This window comes from Dendrobium catenatum, unplaced genomic scaffold (assembly GCF_001605985.2).
Source record: "Dendrobium catenatum unplaced genomic scaffold, ASM160598v2 fragScaff_scaffold_8, whole genome shotgun sequence".
Classification (NCBI taxonomy): Eukaryota; Viridiplantae; Streptophyta; class Magnoliopsida; order Asparagales; family Orchidaceae; genus Dendrobium; species Dendrobium catenatum.
The window spans coordinates 63130-71656 of record NW_021318470.1 but is presented as its reverse complement, the minus strand read 5'-3'; the positions used below and the strand labels follow the sequence as shown (position 1 = coordinate 71656).

Here is an 8527-nt window from a genome sequence, read left to right as displayed (position 1 = left end):
CCACTCCAAGTCTATTTGAATTTCAAATTAGATTTGAGCTGTCATTCTCTTTCCTAAATGACATGAATTGATTTGGAAGTTACAAATCCTCTACCCAAATCCCTCCCTCTCTCTCCCATTAATTACCCACAATTAAATCCCCCTTATTCCCTCATAACCGCCGGTCCCCCCCCCTCTTTATGGGATTAATTTGAATTTCAAATTAATTTCCCTCCAATTCCACTTAACTTGAAAGCTAATTTCAGATTTTTAATCCTCACACCAAGCCCCACCTAGCTCAAACCGCCCCTCTCCTTCTCCCCACCTTGGCAGCCCCCTCTCTTGCATTCCCTCTCTTGGTAAACCCTAGTTGGTTCTTGATACTCGACGCCAAGAGAAGAAGACGACAACCTCTCCTCCCATCCTCGACGTTGGTGCATGACCGTTTTACATCACTTTTGACTCACTATATTGGACTTGACTCATACCCGCCTCCAAAATGCATATGATTCCCATTACTTATCTTCTAAAGCAAAATAGAAACTTTTCAAAATTGGCCCAACCAGCAGGCATTTATTAACTAGTTTTCTACATTAATTTTGCGTATAATGTTTGTCTCCATCCTTTACATCCTCCCAAATTTAAGCGAGGCATGTGCATAGCAAGCATACATGCAGAATAGCAACTAATGCTGAGAAATTCTTAGATAACTTGATTAAACTCTAATAATACTCTGTCATAATTTGGATCTTTGAGAAACAAAACAGAAGACAAATAAATGCATCAAGTTTTATGAACAAATTTATACACAAGATCAAGAAATTAATGACAGTAAATGTATATGATTAAGCATAAAGCCATGTTTTATAATGCATTTCAACTTTTTTGCTTATCAAAAATTGACAAATCAACATTTTGATTTGAGCGGAAATAGGACGAAGACAGTGCTTAACCAAACAGGCACCCCATCCACAGTTTCATGACCGTGAGTAAAACTTGCAGAAGAAATCACTTTTTTTTTTTAATAGAAGAAATCACATATCTGTGAGAGTAAAGATGATTTTATTCGGTACCATGGAAAACAAGACAACAATCAAGATTCCTAAATGACAGGCTAAATCCTTATTATCTAATTTAGCTGAGTCAAGCTTCACTAAAGTTCAAACTTGCCTGAATTCAACAAATATATATGATTAAACATGCATCAACATAAAAATACCTACTTAAATAAGGTTATTAGATTGGATGAAATTTAAGATACTTGTGGATTCATCAACCTTTTTTTGAAATAATTAGTGTTATATCTAATTTGTTTGATTGCACATGCTGGAACTCATCTCTCTAAAATTTCCTTGTTTTATATAACCAGAGCAGTTAGTGCCCAATTGAAGCTTATTGAAGCCCAACTGAAAATCAACAAAATTATTAGGAGATTGGTCAAATGTTTCTAGAACTCGACTGACATTGCCAGTACTCTGCAAGAACTTGTTGCAGACTAACTGGAGTGGGAACAAATTGCTCATAACATCATATCCAAGTCAGGTAAGGCATTTGAAGTACAAAAATAAGATATTTTTGCAAGTAGAGCACTATCAACCAAAAGTAAAACAAACTTCCGAAACTTGCCATTTCCTTGGTAGAACATACAAATCTCTAATTAAAACTTTTTAACAACTTATATGTTCTTCAACAAGGCGAACACCTTGCAATATCCATAAAATATAAACTCAATTGCAAACTCAGATAGAATGAAAATTTGCGGAAAAAAATTGTGCAGCATCAAAGACTACGATGGATAAAAATTCTGAAAAAAGTTCAGAAGAAACTTACACTTAAACCAGATGGTTTGTGAGGAACTTTGGCAAATATCTCTTCAGCAAATAATCGAGTATCTTTCGAGGAGGACAGGCCATATTCCACAAGCTTGCCCACGAGTTCAGTAGGTGAAGACGACTCTTTGGCTGCAAAGCAAACATCATCTCATTTGGGCAATAAAAATGAACATAAACATCCTTTTGAAATAAACATCATTTTGAAAGTAAAAACTACCCCTGACAATATTCTTCTCAGAAATCTATGACTCCCTCACAAAGGATGGTCACATGCATGCAAGAATGCATGCCCAATAGAACTCACATAGATTATTTGTGGTACGCATGCATTTGACAATTCCCCAAAACGAAAACATGACCATGCATTTCTTTTAAGCTTAAGAAATCATGCTCATTGATTATTTTAGATCTCAAAAATTCATTTGTTTTAGAAATCATAAATTACCTATCTAATATTTTTATTATAAAAATATACTATTTAATAACTTCATATTAATAATTTTGACGCTGTCCATTCAAAATTTGGTTCCAATACTCACTTATAATTTCATTTCGATAGCCACTTAAAATAATTTTAATTATAAAGAATAATTTGAAAAGCCTTTTAAATATAGAAGTACGAGCAAATCTTTCATATCATCGACAAAAGATGGAGATGTCACCTTTGACAATCATTACATCAAACTATCTAATATCTCAATCCATAACATTTAAAAAGAAAATGCCAACAGTCGAATCAGATGGATAATTGATAAAAAGTTTATATATAATTATCAGCGGATTAGTGGGACCCAAACAATAGAAATATTATATATTAAGTACTCTCTAATTATAACAATATTGATTGCAAATTTGCAATCGAATTCATATTCCTCAATAGAGATAATAAATCTCCAACTATAATTAATTGAAGCTTCTATATAATTTTAAAATTTCTATTTATTTAAGTTTATCTTGAATGTGACACTATAAATTTAAAACAACAAGTCGTGAGAAATCTATCATGAAAAGATGAGATTGACTCACAAAAAGATAAAGATGAAAAATTATACTCGAAGGAGAAAGAAATAATGTGAATGAAAGAGAGAGCTATAACTAATGAATTATCTTTAGATTTTATGAAATTTGAGACTTCATGCATTTAAATTTGGCTTTTTCTATGAATTAAATTTGTTTTTATGCGCTTTTTAAGTTTCTAATTTTTATATGAAACTACTAAACCAATTTTAAACTTATAACCATTTGTTAATTCTAATGCATTATAGAAATTATTAGAAATTTCAACATACAAGTTCTCTTTCAAAGTATGTTGTCAAATTTAGTATGTACTATGTACATCACATGTATTTTCAATTTTACACCAAGTTTTAAGTCATCTATTAAATGCTCCATATTCCATAATTATTACAAAATTATATTTATAATCATATAAGTTATGAGCGCTCTAATTAATAAAAATGCCACTTCACATTTCCCTTTGCTCATTGACGTAAAACACTTGTATATTGCATCGTGCTTTGTGGATTGAAAATGCTGTTCTGACACTATATTAAAGGCAATTAAATCAATTCTTTCTCCTGTTTTAATTCATTTACTTATTGCATATGTGGACCTCCGAAGGAGCACCGCTCGCGGGGGTGCTGAACTGCCTAAGGGCCTCTTGCCAATCAATTCTTTCTCCTGTTTTAATTCATTTACTTATTGCATAATTTTTCAAGTTGTCTAACCATTCAATCTAAAAAGATAATTAAATTATAATTCTATCATTTTTACCTTTTTATTTATTTTGAGAATATTTAAATCTATATCTTGGTGAATTTATTTGAAAAAATCTCAATTTGCGTTATCATTCAAAGTTAGTTCAAAATTACAACAACAAATGGAAGAAAAAACCATTGTTCAACACATGAAATAAACTAAAATAATCAATCTCATTTAATATTTTCACTTGCATTCATTAAACGATGTTATCCCACTTTATAAATGACACATAAAATTGGCATATTAAAGTATTATTTTGAGTAATTACATTATATCCAAATTGAAAATTAAATTGAGTTTAAAGTTTTATATAAGCACATGTACTTTATCAGTCTTATGAAAATGTGTCAACAAAATTGATTAAAAATTATACCAACCGCTCAGTATCTAATTCAGTCATCCTAGCTTGAACAAGTTCATGACAATAACATTGCGTTTAACAAAAAAGATGATTGAACAAAGCTGGTTCCCTCAGTTGCTTTTATCTTGTCTTCACAAATGGCCTTATCAAGCTAAACAAGATCAACCTAGAGATAATTTGATGTGGTACTCATTGTAACTATGGACAGGAGACCCACACCACCCAAAAGTAAAAGCATTAATCTGAGAATAACTCCAACCATGGTCTTTGTTAACATATACTAACATGATTTTTTTTCTATTTTGCTACAATGAATATGATTTTTTTCTAATTATTAACTCCCTGGTTTGAATAATCTCAATAGGGTAATCAAATAAACAAAAAAAAGCAAGTATGGCATAATCCATCCTCCTTGTTAAACATTAGAAACAGTGAATATTGATACTTACATAGCCTGATGACATATTGAACAACCAAACTCTTAGAGTATCCCATTAGTGACATCAACTTGTCCGAAACCCAACTCTTTAGGTAGACTTCATCAGCCATGGTTAGGATTCACTGCCTAAGAGGAAAAAATAGACAAACACAGTTATATCAAGCTCTGTTAGAGAAAGTAGCCTTTACATATGAACAAGAAGTAAACCACAAATCACAGGTGTATGAATAGAACAACAATAATTATCCATGGAATAAAATATGCATTGCACTTTAGGCAAGTCAGGCTTAGATCAATCTTATAAGTTACTAGTAATAAAACCCTAATCATCATCCTTTCAAGAACCTAACTGGATATAATTGAACGAAATCGCTTGACCAATTTGACCTTGATGGGCATTAAAACCATGGAGACAGAGCATATGGTGAACCAATTTTCAGACAAACTAGATTAGCACAAAATCTTTAATAATCAATTATACGGATAGAGGATTTGCTAATTAAAACCTGCCTGCATAAGAATATTCAGTATAGAAGGAGAGAGTGAGAAAGAGAGAGGCCACCTAGATACTGAAGTCAGTTCAGCTCCAATGATGAAACAAAAATTCAAAAATTGAATGGCAGATAATGAACTCGCAACGTTTAAATAAGCTTTAAGCACGAAAAAAGTCAGTTATAACAAGCATTTAGCTGATTTGCGGATAAAATGATCTCTAGGATTAAAACGGTTTCCCGACCCAAAATGAGAAGGGGGTGAGCGATGCAATAGCTAATGAAGAAGTAGAGGAAAAGTCAAGGAGGAAGTGGAACGAGGATAAAACACACCTTTTGCTAATGGACCTCCTTGCCAAGATGGCAACACATTCTTGTCAACACTCACAATGGGAAGATGAAGGCTTGGCAACTCGGTAAAGGAAGAGAAACTAAGAAAGCAAAGTGTGATAGGGTGACTCATTGTCTTTTAAATTGCAATATTTTATTGAGCATCTAGTAGGTAACAAGATATATTAGATTATTAAGCCTAATTCCTTCTTCAAATCAAACTAAGGGCTTAGGGTGAGGATTAGTATTATCTAGAAAGTAGCATTGAGTCTAAAAGCTACTAAACCTAAATAGGAAATAGTGGTTTAACGGACTAATCACACTTAACGTTCAAAATTAATATTAAAATGAACTTAATATATGAATAGACAAACAAGGTGATGTAAAACCATCAAGAATTGCACGAGGAAATTGTAAAGAACTACAAAGTTTGCTACTAGTAGATTAAAGTTTCACGAGACGAGATTCAAGAACTCTCCATTGTTAAAATTATTATGATAAGCAATTACAAACTTGATGTTTGGGCACAATTGGCGATAAATCTTGAAATTCTCACAATAAGACAAATGCGAAGTAAAATATAATCCCACGGCTAATGTTTAGAAAATTCACAATGAGTTACCTTGCTCACTCACACTCAAGTGGGGCTTAGCGGAAGGAGGTCTTTAGCATACCCAACGATGCCACGAGGACGGTAGCAACCCCAACGGCCTTGAGACACGGAAAGGTTGACGGTGGCGAGGATGGTGGGAATGGTTGACTGTCGATGCTCCAATCGTAGTTTGGAAGTTGGCGGTCGATGATGCTCGCAAGAGTAGGAACAACTCGATCCAAATATTCTCCAAAGGTGGTGTCGTCTTCAAATCCCACGTCGAAGAACGGAGATCGTAGGATGTTGAGATTTCCGTCGACGTCAAACACAAGTCCCCACTCAAGTTCGGGATCCGCCATTCAAAATTGAAGTGGAGGTTGAAGGCGTCGTCTTCTTCTTCTCTTGCTTTAATTTACCAAGGGAGGGAGTGGGGAGAGGGTCGGCCAAAGTAGAGGAGGGGGGCGGGTGAATTGGGTTAGGAGAGGGGAGGATGAGAGTTATACAAATCTGAAATTAACTTCAGAATTTGAGTAATTAGGAGGGGAGCAAATTTGAAATTGATTTCAAATCATCAATAGAATTAAGGGGCAGTTAATGGGCATTAATGGGGCCCATTAATGGAGGGGGCGGCGGGCTTTAGAGAGAGGGAGAGTGATTTCAAAACCTGAAATTAAATTCAGGTTTTGAATGAAATTAGGGGAGAATTAATTTGAAATTGATTTCAAATTAGTGGGTAATCAAAGCATTAATTGGTGCATTTAATGGGGCTTCATCTAGGGTGAGGCCGGCGGCTTCTAGAGAGAGGGAGGAGGTGTGGGAGATTACTTTCTTTCCAAAATGAGTTTGAGACTTATGGAGGGAAAATAATGAGTCATTTATTTAGACTCCGTTTGAATTTTAAATTCGAAAAACTTCCTTATTTGAAAGTTTGCAAATAAAGAAAGTTTTGAATTTTGAAATTTGAATTTCAAAATTCAATAACTCAAGCATTTAATGTGGGGCCTCAATCAAGGATCCATTATGACGATTGATATCATCAACATGGTTAGAGGCAAGGGGGTGACCGGCGGCCAAAGGGGGAGGGAAGCCTTGCCGTCGGGTTTGGGGGGAATCTTGATGGAGCTTGGAGTTGTAGAGGATGAAAAGTGGAGGATTGAATCTCGGGTAGAGATTGCCGTGGGAAGTGAGAAAACAAGCGTAGGCGAGGAAATACAAGATAAACTAAAACCACGAGCCGAGGACGCTTCCAACGACTCGTGGGTAATGCAATCGCTCACCCTGAGCTCAATTACCCTTCTCTAGCTCTCATGCAAGAAGAAGAAGACAACATAAAATTTCATTCCAAAATCATTAACCATTACATGAGAAAGTGGCCACATATATATAGGCCTCACAAGACGAAAATGCCCCTCGGGCTACAATAATGACCAACTACCCACAAGGATAAAAAAACAGAAACTGATGAAATAAACTGAAATTGAAATGAATAATGCATAAAATGTGTCAAAATACATAAAGTGAGTCAAAAGTAGATACTCTCAATCGTGGCCATCGATCTCCGGTGTCGCCTCTGATAGACGCGTCGAAACCTCGGATCGATGTCCCCATCACAAAGTGTTATTTGACAAGCAAATAACCAGAATTAGAATCATGATAAACAGCATATATCAAATTACATGCCAAAAATAATATATACTTGCTACATTTGCATTTCCATGACCACAAGTGCCTCTCAATAAAGGCTTCTTTCATAATATTATGCAATTATTTTGTTGCAAAGCCTACATGTAGCAAAATCAGTGTTACTCTTATAGAGATAAAAAAGATGATCTACAAAGTGTCAAATAGGATTTAAAACTCATGGAGAAGTATGAGTGGAGTTCATTACTTTTGCTTAGAAATCACCTTTTAGTAGTATTTTACATCAAAAACCTCTTTTTTATCACTCCCTATAAGAAGAATATCATTTACATTAACAACCAAGATAATGGAGCCAAATGAGATGTTTTTGACAAAGAAGGTGTGACATCTACTGTTGCTATAAAAACTAGACCGAGTAAGAAATTTGTAAAGCTTATAAAACCAAGCCTAAGGATTTTACTTTAGTCCATAAATAGCCTTGTTAAGCTTACATGCTCTAGTCTCCCTCTGAATAATATACCCTGACAATTGCTTCATATAAATAGCTCTAGTTAGATTTCCATAGAGGAATGCATTACTATATTCATTTGTAGCAAAACTGTAAAAACCAATGCTACATATAAATAGGTCTAGTTAGATTTCTATAGAGGAAGGCATTTACATCCTCAGTAAGAAATTTTCCAAACTTACAAAACCAAACCTAAAAGGATTTTACTTTACTAATGATTTAATCCGGCTGTTTGGATGCAGGATTTATTGAGGCGGATTTGAGCTAAATCCCGCCAAACGGCTAAAAAACGCAAAATCAAATCTCGCGATAATGGAAGCCGCAGTTGACGGAAAAATTGCCGATTTACCAAATCCTTCGGTTCGGCGGATTTACGGGATTAGGCCGAAGAAGCGCGCAAAGGGGAGAAAGTTACCTTCACAGCGAGCGAGCTCCCGTCGTTGCTTCCGATCAAAATGCTGTAACTTCCTATCCAACAGAAGAACGTCGTCGAAGGAGCGAAGTCGGACAGTGACGAAGGAGCCGAAGAACGGACTCGTGGAAAACTTTACAATCATGCGAAGGGACGAAGCCGAACAGCAGCGACGAAATAG

The 8527-nt window shown here is 35.0% G+C and overlaps 1 protein-coding gene across 1 annotated transcript in view; it reads right to left on the bottom strand.

Moving 5' to 3' along the window:
* LOC110091948 (pre-mRNA-splicing factor ATP-dependent RNA helicase DEAH1) overlaps nt 1-8325 on the bottom strand; it is a gene marked incomplete at its 3' end in the record, with an annotated part of 27323 nt that extends 18998 nt beyond the window's left edge. The window contains 3 exon segments of the mRNA XM_020816260.2: nt 1810-1940; nt 4383-4498; nt 7322-8325. Coding sequence (XP_020671919.2) covers nt 1810-1940; nt 4383-4482 — 231 coding nt within the window.
* Between the last annotated feature and the right edge of the window lie 202 nt (nt 8326-8527).